This window comes from Colobus angolensis, unplaced genomic scaffold (assembly GCF_000951035.1).
Source record: "Colobus angolensis palliatus isolate OR3802 unplaced genomic scaffold, Cang.pa_1.0 Scaffold517, whole genome shotgun sequence".
Taxonomy (NCBI): domain Eukaryota; kingdom Metazoa; phylum Chordata; class Mammalia; order Primates; family Cercopithecidae; genus Colobus; species Colobus angolensis.
In genome coordinates, this window is record NW_012118677.1 from 1078486 (window position 1) to 1099591 (window position 21106).

Consider the following 21106-nt stretch of genomic DNA (forward strand, 5'->3'; position numbering starts at 1 on the left):
TGGGACAAGGTCTCTGTCACCCAGGCTGGAGGGCAGTGTCATATTATGTCTCACTGTAGCCTTGACTTCCTGGGCTCAAGCAGCCCTCCTGTCCCAGCATCCTAAGTAGCTGGGACCACAGATGCATGCCACTACACCTGCTAATTTTTTAATCTTAGTAGAGATGAGGTCTCACTATGTTACCCAGGCTGGTCTTAAACTCCTAAGCTCAAGTGATCCTCCCACCTTCGCCTCCCATAGTGCTGGGATTGCAGGCATGAGCCACCACACTGAGCTTCATTCCCTTTTAAAACTGAATATTTCATTGTTTGTATATATCACATTTTGTTTATCCATTCATCCATTGATGGGCACTGGGGTTATTTCCAACTTTTGGCTATTTTGAATAACGCTGCTATAAACATTGGTGTATAAGCACCTTTCAAGTCCCTGCTTTCAATTCTTTTGGATATAGACCTAGGAGTGGAATTGCTGGGTCATATGGTAGTCTTCTGTTCAAAAAGTTTAGTTCTTTTAAATGATTAAGTTCTTTTAAATGATGAGCTCCCATAATGTATCTGAAGGCTGAATTAATGAAAAGGTTCTTTATTCATAGCTTATCCAAAGTTCTTTATTGACTAATCTCATTTTATGAGTGTCAGTGTAAGAGCCGTCTGTCTGAGATTAATGCAGCCCTAAATATGGGCTACACATGTGTCAGGTACTGATGCATTTGGCTTGTTTGAAGATATCCAGTCATTGGGCTTGAGGTAGTATTACTTATTCAATGAAGATTAATTCTTGCTCTATAATTATATTTTTGAAGTTGATACAAGACTGTTGCAAGATACCACTTTGATTCTCATTGAACTTAGCCTGCTCATTGGTACAAAGTTATAGGCTGCTGTAATACACAGCTATGTAGTCAATGAAGATAGACAAAATGGATTCAGTTCCAGTGTAGACGGATAATGGACCACTGTGGTAATTATATCTATACTAATCAGAGTATAGATATATACTATACTCCAATGGTTCCAAATCTTCGTTTCAGTTGCAGCTAGGTAGGTATGACCAAAGCTTGGTACACTCTGTAGAGAATACTAGGGTGAGGACAATTACATCACTTCTTTTTAAGATTGTAGAAACATATTATTATTTAAGACAAAAAAATGTAAAACAACCAAAGGTAAGCTGTTAGTCACCATTAGATGCTAAGGCAGTGTTATTCAGGAATAATTTGCATCTTTATATTGAATCGAAGACACAAATGGAATATAAAATTGTGTTCCAAAGCATCCTCATGTGTTAGTGCTAACTTCCTTGGAGACTAACAGGCTAAATCAAGAATTTCTCATTTGTACACCTATGTTCATAGCAGCATTATTCACAATAGCCAAACAACCCGAATGTCCACTGACAGATGAATGAATAAAGAAAACATGATATATCCATAAAATAAACATCCATAAAAATGTAGCTCTGATACATACTATAGCATAGAGAAACTTCAAAAACATCATGTTACATGAAATAAACCAGACATAAAGGATAAATTCATATGATTCCACTTAGATGAGGAACATAGAGTAGTCAGATCCATAGACACAGAAAGTAGAATGGTGGTTTCCAGGGCTGAAGGGAGGGAGAGCAGGATGGGGAGTTACTGCTTCAAGGGTACAGAATTTCTGTTTGGAATGGTAAAACATTTCTAGAGGTGTATAGTGGTGATGCTTGCACAACAATGTAAATGTACTTAATGCCACTCAGCTGTACACTTAAAGATGGTTGAAGTAGTACATTTTATGTTACAAATGTTTTACTGCAATTTTTTTTAAAAAAGAATTTTTGGTTGGCAAGGACTGTCAGGCATTACAGAGTACTTGAAAAGCAACTTTGCAGTTCTTTGGGATGTCCTTGCTTCCTTTTACATTTTATTCAATTGGTATTTTTTTAAAAATTAAAAATAATACAGCCTAAGACACAAACAAAACATACGTATTTAACAATATATACATATATATTTATTTTTTTCTTTACAAAATGGACTCATACTCTACATATTACTTTGTACTTTGCCTTTTTTTACTTATCAATGTTACTTAACTATCCTTCCACATCAATATACAGGAACTCTTTAAAAAATAGCTGTGTAATATTCCTTAGTATAAATGTATCATAATTGATTCAGCTATTTTCCTGTTGTTGGATATTTGGGTAGTTTCCGGGGAATTTTATTAATTTTTTGGTTAATATAAAAAATGATAAATATCCTTGAACACACATTCTTACACAATAGGAAGGAATTCACTCATGAGAATTCTGGTCAAAGAGTATATAAATAAAAAAAAAAGAATTTCTGGTTGGCAAGGACTGTCAGGCATTACAGAATACTTGAAAAGCAACTCTAAAGTTTTTGGGGAGGATATCAATATTTACTATTATTCTCCAAAACATTTGCTTACTACTATTTACTATTACTCTCCAAAAAACATTGAAAAACTTTGTACATTGTATGAGAGTGTCAGTTATTCCCCATCCTCATGAATATCATTCATGATGGTTTTAGGAACACTACACATAATATGGTTATATGAGGGATATTACTATTCATTATAAATGTTTTTCTAGTTTATCATTTGTTTATATAAAAGTTTTGAGTTTATGAAGTCCAACACGTCTACTTCGTAGTTTTGAGTTTTTGTCTTGCTTGAGAGAATCCCCTCTACTACCACTCTTATTTCTCAATCAGCTCTAGCTAATATAATAAGAAAATAAAATAATATCAGTATAAACATGAAAAAAAGATAAAATGATCTTTTTTGCATTTTTTGCTTTGCGGTTATTGTGACTTTTACTAATTGAAGGCTCGTGGCAACCCTGCATATGCAGAGCAATTCTATTGGTGCCATTTTTCCAATGGTATGTGCTCACTTTATGTTTCTGCATCACATTTTGGTAATTCTCACAATATTCAAACTTTTTCATTATCATATCTGTTATGGTGACCTGTAATCAGTGATCTTTGGCATTATCATTGTATTCGTGTTAGAGTACCACGAACCACGCCCAAATAAGACTGAAAACTTATTCAATAAATGTGTTTGTTCTGACTGCTCCACTGACTTGCCATTCTCTGTCTCTGTCTCTCTCTCTATCCTCAGACCTCCCTATTATCTGAGACACAATAATATTGAAATTAGGCCAATTAATAACCTCTAAGTGTTCAAGTGAAATAAAGAGTCACACATCTCTCACTTTAAATCAAAAGCTAGAAATGACTAAGCTCAGTGACGAAGGTGTGTCGAAGGCTGAGACAGGCTAAAAGTTAGGCCTCATGCGCTGAACAGGTAGTCAAGCTGTGAATGCAAAAAAAAAAAAGTTCTTGAAGGAAATTAAAAGTGCTATTCCAGTGAACACACAAATAATAAGCAAGTGAAGTGAAAGTGAAGTGAACCTTCACTTTCTTCTTTATTGATGATATGAAGATGCCATCTAGGACATTCATATCTAGAAAGGAAAAGTCAATGCCTGACTTCAAACTTACAAAAAGCAGGCTGCCTCTCTTGTTAGGGGTTAATGCAGCTGATGACTTGAAGTTGAAGCTTACCATTCCAAAAATTCTAGGCCCCTAAAAGGTATGCTAAATCTACTCTGCCTATGCTCTATAAATAGAATAATAAAGGCTGGATGACAGCACATCTGTTGAAAACACAGTTTTTTGAATATTTTAAGCCATTGTTGACACCTACGGCTCAGGAAAAAATATAGCTTTCAAAAATATTAGTGCTCATTGACAGCGCACCTAGTCACCCAAGTGCTCTGATGGAGATGTACAAGGAGATGAATGTTGTTATGCCTGTTAACCCAACATGAATTCTGCAGCCCATGGGTCAGTGAGTAATTTTCACTTTGAAGACTTTTTATTTAAGAAGTAACATTTTACAAGGCTACATCTGCCACAGTGATTCCTCTGAGGGAACTGGGCAAAGTAAATTGAAAACCTTCTAGAAAGGATTCACCATTCTAGATGCCATTAAACACATTTGTGATTCATGGGAGGAGGTCAGAATATCCACATAAATAGGTGCTTGAAAGAAGTTGATTCCAACCCTCACGGATGACTTGAGGGTTCAAGACTTCAGAGGGAGTAACTGCAGATGTCATGAAAATAGCAAGATAACTAGAATTAGAAGTGGGGTCTGAAGATGTGCTGCATTAAATTGCTGCAATCTCATGATAAAATTGGAATGGATAAGCAGTTGCTTCTTATGGATGAGCAAAGTGGTTTCTTGAGATGAAATCCACTCCTGGAGAAAATACTATGAACATTATTGAAATGATTATAAAGGAGTTAGAATATTACATAAACTTGGTTGATAAAGTAGCAGCAGGGTTTAAGAGAACGCAATCCAATTTTGAAAGACATTCTACTGTGGGTAAAATACTATCAATCAGCATTACATGCTACAAATAAATCTTTCATGAAAGGAAGAGTCAATTGATGAGGCGAACTTCACAGTTGTCTTATAAGATATTGCCACTCTAACCTTCAGCAACCACCACCGTGATCAGTCAGTTGCTGTTAATAAATTAAGATATGTACATTGTTTATTTTTAGACATAATGCTATTGCATAGTAAGTAGAATACGGTATAGTGTAAAACACAACTTTTATATGCAGTAGGAAGCCAAAAAATTAGTGTGACATGCTTTATTGCAATATTCTCTTTATTGTGGTGGTCTGAAACCAAACCTGTAATATCTCAGAACTATATCTGGCCTTTTATTATATATCTAGAAAACCCAGTAGACTATGTTAAATTTCTAAAATTATAACTTACAAGAGAGCATGGAAAGTCCTTAAGATAAGTATACAAAAACTAATAGCTTTCATCTCAACTCATTTACAGATATAATTGAGAAAAACATCTCATTCAAAATAGTGGAAAAAATACATGAGAAAAAGTGAGCAAGACAGTGGGACATATTAGTGTAACTATGAATCTTGCTAAAAACTAAAGTCTTGTTTGTATGTCTCTCAGGAAAATTTAGTATTCCCACAATAGCAATCCTACTGTGTATGTATGTGTGTATATGAATTTGACCAGAATAAAAATAAATTTTTAAGAAGAAATTAAAATGAGTGTAAAGTACATTAAAATAATTAACATTATTATTTTTAACATTATTATTTAACCAGGAATAGATAAGAGAATTTTGAAGAGGAAAAATTAGTGTGCAGGGTTTTGCCTTACCAGATGCTAAAATGTATCAAGTTATAAGAATTAAAACAATGAGTACAAAAAAAAAGAAATAATGAATAAGACATACTATTTGATAGCACAATAGAACGACTATAGTAAATAACTTAATTATACATTTAAAAATAAGAGTGTAATTGGATTGTTTGTAACACAAAGGATAAGTGCTTGAGGGAATGGATACCCCATTCTTCATAATGCACTTGTTTCATGTTGCATGCTTGTATCAAAATCTCTCAGGTACCCCATAAATATATACACCTACTCAGTATCTATCTACAAAAATTCAAAAAACATTATGAATTAAAACAGTAAGTTTTAAAATAGAATAAGTCAAATTGATCAATTCAGACTAGAGTATCTCCAAATAGTTCTAAGTATATATGGGAATTTAATATTCACAATGGGAGGAAATATTTCAAACAAGTGGAAAATGTAATCTATATTTAAAAAATATTTTTGGAATATTTTCTATCGAGCTTCAAGTAAACAAAGCCAAATCTACCTCACACCAATCTTAAGATAAATTTGACCTGGGCTAGCAATCTTATTTTTTAAAAAACAACAAAAGTATTAGAAAAATTCTGAGAAAATCATCTTTTTAAAAAGATAAGTGTTTGTAAGATAATTAGATGCTACTCTCTGAATTCTAGTGATGGTAAATAACCTTCAAAAGCTCCTTGCAGATTGAATGACATGAAAATAGAAGAGATAAGATTATGACTTATTTATTTAGCCTAAATTTAAGAGTAAGGGGAGTAGACTACAATACTCCAATGATGAGAGTGAAATTGGAACAAACTTTCTTTAAGCAGTTATACAATGCATATCAAAATCTTCCAAAATGATTAGACATCGATTCAGTGATTATATTTTGAGAACTAAGAAAATAATCAAGGATGTGGCAAGCTCAATGTAAAATGATATAAATTGCTTATAAGGAGGAAAAAACCTGGGGGAAAAACGTAACTAGAGAATCCTTTAAGACATGACAGTAGATGAAAATGAAGTATTGTGCATTAATTAAAATCTATTGTAGAAGAATACATAATGATGAAAATATGTTCACCTTAGATGATTTTAGGGCAAAAAAGAAAGACTGCAACACACACGTGGAGTGTAACCCTAAGTCTATGGGAAACACATGTGCTTACAGAAAAAGCCTAGATGAATTGAAAGCGAACTATTTATAGGGATTTCCCCCTGAGTAAAAGGATCCCATGATCCACTGAAATTGTCCCATACCGCTTTTGGTATTTTTGGTTAAACTGTCTATGAGTTGAGACGTGCTACAGTACAGCACTATCAATCCAGTGAGCTTTTTTCTTCCAAGAGCCTCACAGACCATAGTTTAGTTTTAAAATTGCACTTAAAAATTTTTTCCCTCTGTTTTTGTTTTAAAAAAAATTTATTAACATATTATTTCTTTTTTTAAAATAATTTTAAGTTCCGGGTTTTAAAAAAAATTTTCATAGAAAGTGGGTAGAGATGTTGGAAGGGAAATTTGGCTCTCTTCACTTTAATCCAAACACCTGGTTTTATAAAAGTCTAGCCTCATCATGTGTGTAAGCCCTTTGAACAAGGCTGTGGGTTTTGGAGTTTACACACCACAGCTCTGCCTACCTTAATCAGAAAGTCAGCTCTTTGATACTTTCAAGATTCTAGATAAAAATCATTTCTTTCCCTCAGTTTCCTGACTGGGCTCCTGCTGAGGCTGCCCAGGACAGCTTCTCTGTTCATAAGGCTAAACCACACTCTGGGGTCCTGTGTGAGTAAGGAGACTTTTGCCCTGTTCCCCCACCCTCTGGGGGGTGGTATTGAATCTTGTTGAAGCTGAGCCTCTGGGCCTGAAAACAATCTCAGAAATGAGTCTCAGGAAAGCTAGACTCAGAGGAAATCCAAAACCCTGACAGATTTTGGTACATGCCATACACTGATTCTGGGCACTGCCTGGGAAACACTGTGCTTTAGTTGCTGTTTGTCAGTGTTAGGAGCAGTGGAAAATGTGACTTTAGGATATCCCCATCCCACTAGTCCCTATTCCATAGGAAACATGCAGGTGATGTCAGAATGCTCTAACAAAAGAATGCCAATGCAGTTAATACATTTCTGCTTCCCCTCCCATAGCTTACCCCTTGAACTTGGGAAGCATCTGTAGCAAGTCTTGTTGTCAATGCTCCAGGGCTATTTCTGAGGTCATCAAACCAGCCAATGTCTTGCCCCAACATTGCCCTGAAACCAAATTTACGTAGCCTTTTTGTTAGGAGCTCCCCGGATTTAGCAAAGGCATATCCCTAAAACATGAAGAAGGAGATTTTAGAGACATTTTAATGAGAAAAAAGGAAAAATAACTAAATCACTTACTGAAAAATAACATTTCTTACCTGTAGAAATTGGGTGAAAAGAGATACACAGCCCATTGCTACAAAAAGTAGGCACACACCATTGATCTGTGACCTTTGTTCATCTTTATCAGGAAGTGCAAAAGTCTTGGAAAGATAGTAAGCAAGGTAACTTTGTTATTATAAACAATAGAAAAATAAATATATTTATATGTTTAAAATGAATTTTTCTTACCATGTCATTATATGTCTGTCCAAATTCATAAAATATACAACACCAAGAGTGAACCCTAATGTAAGCTGTGGATCTGTGATAATGATATGTCAATATGTGTTCATTAATTGTAGCAAATGTATCATTCTGGTGGGAGATGTTGATAATGGGGGAGGTTATGCGTGTAGTGGGGTAGGGGGTATAGGGGAAATGTCTGTATCTTCCTCTAATTTTTCTGTAAACCTAAAAGTGCTCTAAAAAATAAAGTCTTTTAAATCATGGTTCCACTTTAAACATGCTAGTAATTAAACAAAAGTTAGCTATGAATATGATGACGATGTACTACAGTCCTCTGTGGAGTGGAAAACCTGGTGAATGAAAACCAATGGTGATGACTTATAGAATTTTTGTCTTGTTATTCTGCCTTTTTAGGCAATCGTGTTGGTTTTTCATTGACACAGATGAAAAGGATGATGAAATGACTTAAATCATTTAAGTAATAAAGCTGAGAAAGAAGGAAGAAAGGAAGGAGGGAGAGAAGAAGGAAGAGAGGAAGGAAGGGAAGAAGGAAGAAAGGAAGCAAACAGGGAGGCAATGAGAGAGGGAGTCATGAAGGAAAAAGGGAAGGAAGGAAGGAAGGAAGGAAGGAAGGAAGGAAGGAAGGAAGGAAAGAAGGAAGGGAGGGAGGGAGGGAATTGAGATCTGGAAATGTTATCTGTGACAAAACTCAAAGTAGTATTAATATTTTGACCTATGTCTTTCTCAATTACTAAATGAAACAAAATATGACTTTCACTCAGGTAATTTGCCAGTTAATTTTATAGAATATACATCATTAAAAAAGAAACTACCAAAGCATTGACTGGAATTGCCTTAGGAGAGAAAAAAAATTTCATTCATCTGATATTGAGGTTGTTGCCTCTAACTCACCAGAAGCTGAAACATTTTCCCACCCCCTAAAAAACTATGGCCATTGTGAGTGGGAGTTTTTAGTGTATAATGCTTAGTAAACTATACTCAAACATATTCTGAATTTACAGACATTTGTTCAAGTAACTGAGGATCTTGTTGCAATAAGAAAAATGAAAGAACACAATCCAATGACATTGCCTTGTTGTGAAATGGATTTTGTGCATAACAGAACCTTTTTAATTCAGACCAGGTGAAGGAACTCGGAAGGTCAGAAGAAGTATGCATTAGAGAGCCATACAATAGACCTTTATTCATTTTCCTGAATTAATTTGAGTCACTAAAATAGTGTCAACAAACAGTTGCTCAAAGGAAACCATTTATTCAAAAATATGTACTAAGTACCTACTATTTGCCAAATAAATCTCCTTGGGAACGATATGTACTACTCCATTAACAAATCCTTTTTTTGTAAAGCAAAAGTAACCCGTTCAAATTATGGCAAATTACAAAGTGGGTAGGAGGGGTTCTAAATTAAAGAAATTTTACTGTTTGTAGGATAAAGTTTCTAGGGCCTTCATGGTGCTCAGTACTGGTAAAAGTGGGTTCAGAAAATAGCACAGTAATTCTTCCCAGCATAGCATGACTCGTAAGTTTACAGAGTCTAAAAAGTCAAGAATTTAAAGATAAAGATGTTTAAAATCACTACCCTGAAACCCCAAACTGCGATGCCACAATTCCCATTCCTCCTTAAGGTCACCTTTTATAATGATGATCTGTAGAACCACAGAATTTCCCATTTAACTCTTAGAGATGGAAAATAAAGCCCCAAACATCAAGTTGTTTGTTCAAGTTCATTAAGTTAGTGGTTATTACTGGATAAGAAGATGCCTGTCTTTTGGCTTCTGGTGCAGTGGTTTTCTTCTGGGTATGCTCTTTTAGCTTTTTGCATTACTTACCTTCTCAGTGTTTTAAAAAAAGAGCATTTAGCTAATGGTAAAATTCATACAACTGTCCAATTCGAGATTGGACATCTCTCTATCCATAATCTTTTTTCACAAAAGTCTGCTCCACGAGTTCTTTGTATATTCTTGTTGTTGAAATGCAACTCCATAGGGCTATCCATCCATAGATTCCTTTGTTCCTTGACTAGCTGTAGTTTGGGCACACATCTTTGCTATTTTTGTAATGGTAAGTTTGTTTAAGGAGAAAACTAACATTCATCAACCTTTTGCTATGTACCACATGCCAAATGTGTGGATTAACCTGCTCTAACTTAAATTAGGAATTATGATTCTCAAAACAACCCAGTGAGGTAGATTTTCTTGCTTCTTATACAGATGAGGAAATTAATCAAGGATAAATCACTCACCCAAATATATGCAGAAAATATACAGATAGTACAGAGTAGAGACCTGCTACAAATCCAGAGCTGGCTGACTCTCACGTCCATTTTTTTTTCCTAGCATGCTACATCCCAATTGCTGTGCTTGGAACATTGGCACATTTTCCAAGTCAAATAGACACAGGGAAAGTGAAGCAGATAAATTATGCCTTACATGTATATTGAGGCTTAGGTAGATTGGCAACTGGGCTCCTAATAAGGCCCAATCATTTGCTGGGTCCATTCCCACAGTGTGGTCTCAATACACCAAATGTGCATATTGTACCCTTTAGGTATGTCAGAAGGAAAATAGAGCAATTATAAACAGACCCACAATTATACCCTGTGAGAAGAAAGCATCATGAGTTTACTAATGAACACATGATAATTATGCAAAGAGACAACCTACTTTACCAGAGAGGAAAAATAGTGGTTTGTTCAGCATCGTTCTCTCAGCAAATATAACCCTGTGAGAACAAGAACGATGAGCAGACTTTGGATTTCATCAACTAGATGCTGCCTACTCTGGTCCTACAGCCCTTAAGTCTCTAAGTCCATCTTAAGGTTTCCGGTTGTCACCAGAAGAAACACAGAGATAAGTGAGAGCCAAACAATGGGTAAACATGGACATACAGGGTGGAATAACAGACACTAAAGACTCCGAAAGGTGGGAGGATGGGAGGGAGATGAAGATTGAAAGACTGAAAAATTTCAATCACCACCAATGACCAAGCAGGTGCTCAAGAAGGACAGCAATTATAGTTGAATCTTCTTTTTTTTTTAACTTAGCCATTTCATGGACCACTGGAGCTGGAAGATATCTTAGAGATCATCTTTGTAAATCCTTCATTTTATAGGAAATGGAGACCGGGACAAAGGTATGACATGATCCCAGGGCACACAGGATGTGGTAAGTAACTAGAAGAGCCAGTTTCAGAAGAAACATCTCCTGTTTTCAGCTAAGAAAACGTATCACATTTTTTAAAACTACTTCTTTTAACTTTCAAAAAATTTTGTCTATTTAGGGGGTACAAGCACAGATTTCTTACATGCATATTGAAGTCTGGGTTTTTAGTACACCCATCACCTGAATAGTGAACATCGTATCCAACAGGTAATTTTTCAATCTTCATCTCCCTCCCATCCTCCCACCTTTCAGAGTCTTTAGTGTCTGTTATTCCACCCTGTATGTTCATGTTTACCCATTGTTTAGCTCTCACTTATAAGTGAGAACATGTGGCATTTCATTTTCTGTTTCTGAATTATTTCACTTAGGGTAATATCCTCCAGTTCCGTCCGTGTTGCTGCAAAAGACATGATTTTATCCTTTTTATGGCTGACTAGTATTCCATGGTATACCATATTTTCTTTATCCAATCCTCTGTTGATAAAAATTTAGATTGATTCTGTGTCTTTGCTATTGTTAATAGTGTGACAATAAACATATGAGTGCAGGTATATTTTTGAAATAATGACTTCTTTCCCTTTGTATATGCCTATGTGATGGTTAATACTGAGTGACCACTTGATTGAAGAATACAAAGTATTGATCCCCTGGGTGTGTCTGTGAGGGTGTTGGCAAAGGAGATTAACATTTGAATCAGCAGACTGGAGAAGGCAGACCTACCCTTAATCTGCTGGGCACAATTTAATCAGCTCTAAGCGAATATAAAGCAAGCAGAAAAAAAAATGTAAAGGAGTGAGACTGGCCTACCCTCCCAGCCTACATCTGTCTGTCCTGCTGGATTCTTCCTGCTCTCCAACATTGAACTCCCATGTTCTTCAGTTTTGAGACTCAGACTGGCTCTCCTTGCTCCTCAAGCTTGTGGACAGCCTATTATGGGACCTTGTGATCATATAAGTTAATACTTAATAAACTCCTATATATATAAAATGATATATATCCTATTACTCCCATATACATAAAAAATAGGATACATATCCTATAAACACCTATATATATAAACTCCTATATATGTATATATATGTATGTATGTGTGTACATACATATATATATATAATAGGATATATATACTATTAGATCTGTCCCTCTAAAGAATGCTGTCCCTAATGCAGCCCAGTAGTGGGATTACTGGATGAAATGGTAGTTCTATTTTTAGTTCTTTGAGAAATCTCCATTCTGTTTTCCATAAAGGTTGTACTAATTTACATTCTCACCAGCAGTGTATAAGCATTCTTTTTTCTCCACATCTTTGCTAACATCTATTGTTTTTATACTTTTTAATGATAGCTGTTCTGACTGGTGTAAAATGGTATCTCTTTGTGGTTTTAATTTACATGTCTATGATGATTAGTGATGTAGAGCATTTTTTCATGTTTGTTGGCTGCTTGTATGTCTTCTTTTTAAAAATATCTGCTCATATCCTTCACCCACCTTTTAATGAAATTATTTGGTTGTTGCTTGAGTTGAGTTCCTTATAGATTCTGAATATTAGCCCTGTGTTGGATGTAATGTTTGTAAATATTTTCTCCAATTGTGTAAGTTGTTTATTCTGTTGACTGCTTCTTTTGCTGTGCAAAAGCTTTTTGGTTTAATTTAGTCCTATTTGTCTGTTTTTGTTTTAGTTGTGTTTGCTTTTGAGGACTTTGTCATAAATTCTTTGCAAATGTCCAGAAGAGTTTTTCCTAGGTTTTCTTCTAGTATTTTTATAGTTTCAGGTCTATGTTTAAGTGTTCTATCTATCTTGTGTTAATTTTGTAAATGGTGAGAGGTATGGGTCTAGTTTCTTTCTTCTGCATACTGCTATCCAATTTTTCCAGCACCTTTTATTGAGTAGGGTGTCACTTCTCCAATGAATATTTTTGTTGACTTTTTCAAAGATAACTTGGTTTTAGCTTTGTGGCTTTGTTTCTGGGTTCTTTATTCTGTTCCATTGATCTATGTGTCTATTTGCATACCTTGGTAGTATAATTTAGTCAGTCAAATAATATGATACCTTTAGCTTTGCTCTTTTTGCTTAGGATTGCTTTGGCTATTAGGGCTCTTTTTTTTGTTCCATGTGAATTTAAAAATTTTTTTTTCTAATTCTATGAAAAATGACATTAGTAATTCGATAGGGATTGCATTGAATCAGTCATTGCTTTGGCAAGTATGATCATTTTAATGTTATTAATTCTTCCAATCCATGAGCATGGGATGTTTTTCCATTTGTTTGTGGTATCTATGATTTCTTTTATCAGTGTTTTGTGGTTCTCCTTAGAGAGATCTTTCACCTCCTTGATTAAATATATTCCTAAGTATTTTTTTGTAGCTATTGTAAATGGGATTACCTTCATGATTTGGTCCTCAACTACATCAATATTGGTGTATAGAAACACTACTGATTTCTGTAAATTAATTTTGTATCCTGAAAGTTTACTGAATTCACTTACTCAATTTAAGAGTTTTTGGTGAAGTCTTTAGGGTATTCTAGAAATAATATCATCAGTAAACAGGGATAATTTGGCTTCCTCTTTTCTAATTTGCATGCCTTTTTTTTTTTCTCTTGCCTGATTGCTCTGGCAAGGACTTCCAGTACTATGTTAAATAAGAGTGGTGAAAATTGGCATCCTTGTCTTGTCCCAGTTCTTAGAATTCTTTCAACTTTTCCCCATTAAGTATGCTGCTTGCTGTTGGTTTTTATGGCTTTTATTGTGTTGACGTATATTCCTTCTATGCCTAGTTTATTGAGAATACTTATTAAGATGGGATGATGAATTTTGTTGAATTTTTTTCTACATCTATCGAAATGATCTTTTTTTCCCTTAATATTGTTTGTGTGATATGTCATGTTTATTGCTTTGCATATGTTGAACCATCCTTGCATGCATGGTATAAATCCCACCTGATCATGCTGTGTTATCTTTTTGACGTGCTCTTGGATTCAGTTATTTTGTTAAGGATTTTTACATCTATGTTCATCAGAGATATTGGTCTGTAGTTTTCTGTTTTTGTGATGTCCTAGTCTGGTATTGGTATCAGGTGATATTGGCCTTGTAGAACGAGTTAGGGAGAATTCCCTCCTCTTTGATTTCTAAAATAGTTTCAGGAGGATTGGTATTAGCTCTCTGCATGTTTGGTAGAATTCAGCTGTGAATCCTTCTGGTCCTGAGCTTTTATTTTTTGTTATGAAATTTTTTATTACTGACTCAGTCTTGCTGTTCATTTTTAGTCTGTTCAGGTTTTCTATTTCTTCCTGATTTAATCTTGGTAGGTTGCATGTTTCCAGGAATTTATCTATTTCCTCTAAGGTTACCAGTGTAGTGTTCATAATAGTCTGTGATAATCTTTTGTATTTCTGTGGTATCTGTTATAATGTCTTCTTTTTCATTTTTGATTGTGTTTATTTGGATTTTCTTTATTCTTGATTAGTCTAGCTAGCAGTTTATCAGTTTTATCTTTTCAGAGAAACAATTTTTTGTTTCATTGGTCCTTTGTATTTTTTTGTTTCTATTTTGATTAGTTCTGCTTTGGTCTTTGTTATTTCTTTTCTTTTGCTAACTTTGGGTTTGATTTGTTCTTTTTCTAGTTTCTTGAAGTGCAATGCTAGATTGTTAATTTATGACCTTTCTACTTTTTTATGTAGGCATTTAATGCTATCAACTTCCCTCTTAGCACTGCTTTTGCTGTATCCCACAGGCTTTGGTATGTTTTGTTTTCATTTTCATTCATTTCAAAAAAATTTCCATCTTAATTTCTTCATTGACCCAGTGATTGTTCAAGAGCATGCTGTTTAGTTTCCATGTATTTGCATAGTTTCCAAAGTTCTTCTTGGTATTGATTTCTAGTTTTATTTCACTGTGGTCTGAGAAGATACTTGATATGGCTTCAGTTTTTAAAAAATTCATTAAGACTTATTTTGTGGCCTAATATCTGATCTATCTTGCAAAATGTTCCATATGCTGATGAAAAGAATGTACATTCTGTAGTTGTTGGGTAGAATGTTCTGTAAATGGCTGTTAAGTTTGGTATAAAGTCCAGTTTATGTCCAATGTTTGTTTGCTAATTTTCTGACATGATGATCTGTCCAGTGTGTGAGTATTTTCTGACATGATGATCTGTCTAGTGTGTGAGTGGGGTGTTAAATTCCCCCAGTATTATTGTATTGCCCTATCTTTCTTTAGTTTTGCTTATATTTGTTTTGTGAATTTGGGTGCTCTGATGTTGGGTTCATATATATTCAGAATTGTTACAATGTTTTGTTGAATGTTCATTATATAATTACCTTGTCCTTTTTTTTTTTTTTTTTTTTTACTATTTTTGATTTAAAGTCTATTTTATCTGAGATAAGTATGGTTATTTTTGCTCAACTTTGGTTTCCATTTGCATGTATCTTTTTACGCTCCATTACTTTCAGTCTATATGCATCTTTATGGGTAAGGTGAGTTTCTTATAGTCAGCATTTAGTTGGGTTATATTTTTTTATCCATTCTTCCAATATGTATTTAAAAGTGGACATTTAATCCATTTACATTTGTAGAATGAAATTATGGGCCCCCCAAATCACTAAGCTAGAGAGAAATGTCAAGCCGGGAACAGCTTAGGGTAAACCTGCCTTGCCCATTCTATTCAAAGTCATCCTCTGCTCACTGAGATAAATGGATACCTGATTGCCTCCTTTGGAGAGGCTAATCAGAAGCTCAAAAGAATGCAACCATTTGCCTCTTATCTACCTATGACCTGGAAGACCCCTCCCTGCTTTGGCTTGTCCTGCCTTTCCAGACCAAACCAATGTTCACCTTACATATGTTGATTGATGTCTCATGTCTCCCTAAAATATATACCACCAAACTGTGCTCTGACTGCTGTGGGCACATGTCGTCAGGACCTTCAGAGACTCTGTCATGGGTGCACATCTTCAACCTTGGCAAAATAAATTTTCTAAATTAACTGGGACTTGTCTCAGATTTTCAGGAGTCACACATTCAAGGTTAATATTGATATGTGAGGCTTTGTTCCTGTCATATTGCTGATTGTTTTCAAGTTGTTTTATAAATTATTTGTTTCCCTCTTTTTTCTGCTTTTTTTTTTTTGTCTTTGTGGTTTGATGAAATTCTGTTATGCCATTTTATTGTTTTCTCTTTTTCCTTGTGTGATTATTTTATATGAACTGTGAGGTTTTATATTTCAATGTGTTGTTGTGATGGTGAATAATGACCTTTCGTTTCCATGTTTAAGACCCCTTTGAGCATTTCCTGTAGGTCCAATCTAGTGGTGATAATTTTTTTAAGTGTTTGCTCGTCTGGGAAGAGCTTTATCTCTCCTTCACTTATGAAGCTTATTCTGGCAGGAAACAAAATTCTTGGCTGACAGTTTTTCTTTTCTTTTCAGCACTTTGAAAATGCCATCTCATTCTCTTCCGGCTTGTAAGGTTTCTGCTGAAAAGTCTGCTATTATTCTGATGGAGTTTCCTTTATAGATGAGTAGATGCTTTACTCTTGCTAATTTAAAAATTCTTTCTTTTACTTTACTTTAGACATTCTGAACATAATATATAATGGTGAATTCCTTTTTGTAATGTGTTTGCCTGGGGAATCAATGGACTTCCTGAACTAGGTGTCTAACAGTCTTGACAGACTTGGGAGGTTGTTATTGATAATTTCTTTAAATATGTTTTCTAAACTTTTTGATCTCTCTTCTCTTTCAGGAATACTGACAATTTATAAGTTCAGTTGCTTTATTTAGTCCAAGTTCAGTCACTTTACTTAGTCCAAGACATCTCAAAGGCTTTGTTCATTCTTTTTATTCTTTTTTCCTTATTTTTGTCTGACTGGATTATTTCGACGTGTGTTCAAGTTCTGAAATTCTTATCTCTGCTTGGTCTAGTATATGATTTAAACTTAAAGTGTATTTTGTATTTCCTTCAACGAAATTTTTTGTTCTAGAATTTCTGCTTATTTTTTAAAAATCATATTTATCTCCCTGGTAAATTTCTCATTCATATCCTGAATTGATTTTCTGATTTCTTTGTATTGGCTTTCAGATTTCTCTTGCATTTTATTATCTTTAAATATCAAGATTTTAAATTATTTACCAGGCATTTCAAGAAATTTTTTTGATTGGTTCTGTATTAAACTGTTCTCACACTGTTATTCCTGAGACTGGGTAATTTATGAAGAAAAGAGGTTTAATTGACTCACAGTTCCATATGCCTGGGGAGATCTTGAAAAACTTACAATCATGGTGGAAAGAAAAGAGGAAGCAAGCACATCTTCACATGGCCAAAGCAGGAGGAAGAAAGAGTGAAGGGGTAAGTGCTACACACTTTTATCAAATTTTGTGAGAACTTACTCACTATTATGAGAACAGCAAGGGGGAAGTCTCCTCCATGATCTAGTCACCTTCCACCAGTTCTCTTCTTCAACATGTGGGGATTACAATTTGACATGAGATTTGGGTGGGGACAGAGAACCAAACCATATCATTCTGCCCCGACCTCTCCAAAAGCTCATGTCCTTCTTACATTTCAAAACACAATCATGCCTCCTCAATAGTCCCCCAAGTCTTAACTCATTTAAGCATTAACTCAAAAGTCTAAGTCCAAAGTCTCGTATGAGACAAGGCAAGTCCCTTATACCTATGAGCCTGTACAATCAAAAATAAGTTAGTTACTTCCAAGATACTATGGGGGTACAAGCACTGGGTAAATGTTTCTGTTCCAAAAGGGAGAAATTGGCCAAAACAAAGGTGTTCCAGGCCTCATGCAAGTCCAAAACCCAGCATGGCAGTCATTAAATCTTAAAGCTCCAAAATGATCTTTTTTGACTCCATGTCTCACATCCAGGCTACGCTGATGCTGAGACTGAGTAATTTATGAAGAAAAGAGGTTTAATCAGTTCACAGTTCCACATGGCTGAGGAGGTCTCAGGAAACTTACAATCAGGGCAGAAGGTGAAGGGGAAGCAAGGCATGTTTTCACATGGCCAAAGCAGGAGGAAGAGAGAGCGAAGGGGGAAGACTACAAAGTTTTAAACACCAGATCTCATGAGAACTCACTCACTATCACAAGAACAGCAAGGGGGAAATCCACCCACCCATGATTCAATTACCTCCCACCAGGTTCCTCCTTCAACGTGTAGGGATTACAATTTGGTATGAGATTTGGGTGGGGACACAAAGCCAAACCATCATCAGTTGCTGGACACGTTGTGGTCCTTTGGTGGTGTCATATTTCCATGCTTTTTCATGTTTCCTATGTCCTTCCATTGATATCTGTGTATCTGATGTATCAGTTGCTTGTTCCAATTTTTGAATTTGCTTTTGTAGGGGAGATTTTTAAAAAATACTTTGGCTTTGATTTTGGGTTCATGCCATAGTGTGATCTTTGTATGATACTACTCTGAGTCTGTTTATGACTCAGTCTCAACAGTAGACCACAGCAGGGTGGCAGGGATCCTCCCAGGGGTGATGTGAGTATCTAGTCTCCTCTCTCTCTCCTTGGAGCAGCGCAGAGTAAGTGCGTGTTTGTATATTCCCGGTATCTAGACCCTCAAAATGATGCCTGACTGAGGCTGCTCCAGGACTTCATGTCTGTGTGATTCTGTGTGGGCTTCCCTTTTGGAGCAACATCTCTGTGGAATCTTTAGGCAGTTCTTCATGTCAGGGAAAAGGCCCTAGTGAGTCAAGAATTTATCCCATAACCAAGATTGTAAAAGCCCATTTTGGAACCCTGGGGGGTTTGTCTCTTACTGTTTGCCCATATCCAAAAGCCTCTTGTGGCTCTCAGGCAGTCCCCAACTGGGTAAGCTGCCTCAGATCCTCTCCTTTCTTATTCCTGGTGCTTCCCCATCCCTTGTTTGGTGAATCCTAATATTCTAGCCCAGGTAATCTGTTCTAAATGTAAGTATCTATTTACTATTCTGATTCCTCTTCATGGTGAATGCACATACTACCTGCATCTAGTCAGTCATCTTTCAGTACTGTTTCCATGATCAAATTTTGATAACTAATCTTGCAATGACAAGATTTTACTAGAACCTGGCTCTACAGTTACACTCACTGAATTTGAATCCCAACTCCACCACTTGCTAGCCTAAGCTCTCTGTGCCTTGGTTTGCTCCTTTGTAAAATAGAAATAATAAGCATACCTACCTTAGATGGTTGTTAGTAAACTTAAATGAACTATTGTACATAAAGTGCTTAGATATTGCCTAATACATGTTAATAGTTATTATCACCATGATTACAGCAATAAAGTCAGATAGAGAATATAAGAAATTCTAGGAAGTAAAAAATTGGAATAAACTTAGTTTTCAACCATGCCTCATTTTACTTCTTTCTTTTTCTGCTTCCTATCCACATTCCTATTTCAATAGTGCAATCAATGGAGAATTATATATCAAACACTAACACCTGCTATATAAGTCAAACTTTGTACCTCTTCTGTTCAGCAAGATCAAAATTTCCGTAAAATCCTTTTGTATTATTCAGTGAATCCACTTTGCATTTTGATTAGGCTTGATATATATTACTAGAAAAATTGCCCTCTTCTAACACAAAATTTTCAGTGGCAGTACCATTTTTTTATATATATGTATAGGCACAATGACTCTGTGAGTGCTCTGCCAGCCCAAATGAGAGTTCTCAGCTTTGCCTTCTTACCTTCTGTGTGATGGAGGCTCAGGAAATTTTTCATTCTTTAGACATGAGAAAAATGAACTAACAGAAAAGAGCTAAATATATGAAAACAAAGAGCAGACTTATCAAAAGAATAAAATAAAAGGCATGAGAAGAAAGCTAGTCCAGCTGTATACTTACCCCAAGAATCTCGCTGAATAAAAAGGCATACAAGGGTGTGACTGTCCCGTTCACAGCTGCACCCACAGACCCTGCCAGCATGTAGGGCCATTCTGGAGCATTGAATTTCAGAATCCTCCTAACTGGGGCAGGTTCAACTTCTTCCCGCACAGGAATGTCCTCGTCCTTGAGCAGAGAGAGGGTTATATTAATCATCTAAATGTACTCACGACATTTTGCATGTGCTCAAGACATTTTGCAGCAGATCCTTTGGCATTCACAGATTTAAGGGTCATAGTGTGATTAGTTATGAGTGACCTCAAATGTCTATGGGATGTGGCGGTTTGTTATTTTTTGAGGAACAGTTTTGAACAAAACTATTGCTGTGGCTGAATAAAAACTGAACTGAGCGAATACTCATTTGAAGGTGAGTTTATAGTTCTCATTTCATTATTACATGTGTATTAACTCTCAGAGAGTAATAAATACGTTGGATCTTGGAGAAAAATAACTCCCATTAAAAAAAGAAAACCTTTGCCAAAGTTATATTTATACCTGTGAGGACTTGTGAAATTTTCATTTTTTTTAAATAAATGTCAAGGTTCTATAATGTAGTAACTGGTTAAAGCGCTAAGGCAGGCAGTATATCTGAAGTAAGAAAGACAAAATAATTTTAAAAATATATTAAGTGGTGTCAACAGTTATCATTGAGATGTTTTCAGTAAGGTTTTCCTTAATTAGTACCCAGAGGTAAGTAGTACTCCATTGAATTTCTAAATTGCACATTTCTTCACACAGAGTGAACATTAATCAGCATTTTTCTTTAGTTGCCATTGAAGTCACAGCTAGCAAATTTTTATCTTCTCGAAGGCAAATATTATACATGGACCTCCGTTGTCTTTTTTGGCCATAATTTTTCCTTACTATGGATACTACTCATGTTTGGTCTTAAGGGTAATTAATTCATTAATTTGATAAATTTATTACCCACTTTGAAAAAGGATTTTAGGTAGCTTATATAGATTTGTATTGATTTTTAAAAGCTTTTCTATTAACATTTACTAAAAATATCTATAGCAAATTGACTATAAAGCGTAATTAGTGCTCTCTTTCATTAACACAGTAATTTATCTTTTAGGGAGCTGAATGGCAGGGATAGACAACAGCAAGGATCCTCAAAAATTTTCCCTTTGCCTACAAAGTCAAAGACCACATTCAATTTAAATGAAAGTCTGGTGTCATGTCCATTTCATTACAGTTGCAAGTCAAATAAAATGA

At 35.3% G+C, this 21106-nt stretch overlaps 1 protein-coding gene across 1 annotated transcript in view; it reads right to left on the minus strand.

The window, feature by feature from the left end:
- ABCB11 (ATP-binding cassette, sub-family B (MDR/TAP), member 11) overlaps positions 1-21106 on the minus strand; it is a 110037-nt gene that overhangs the window by 14898 nt on the left and 74033 nt on the right. The window contains exons 19-21 of the mRNA XM_011960599.1: positions 19850-20014; positions 7628-7732; positions 7376-7537 (exon numbers count right to left, since the gene is read on the minus strand). Coding sequence (XP_011815989.1) covers positions 7376-7537; positions 7628-7732; positions 19850-20014 — 432 coding nt within the window. The remainder of the gene's footprint in view (positions 1-7375; positions 7538-7627; positions 7733-19849; positions 20015-21106) is intronic.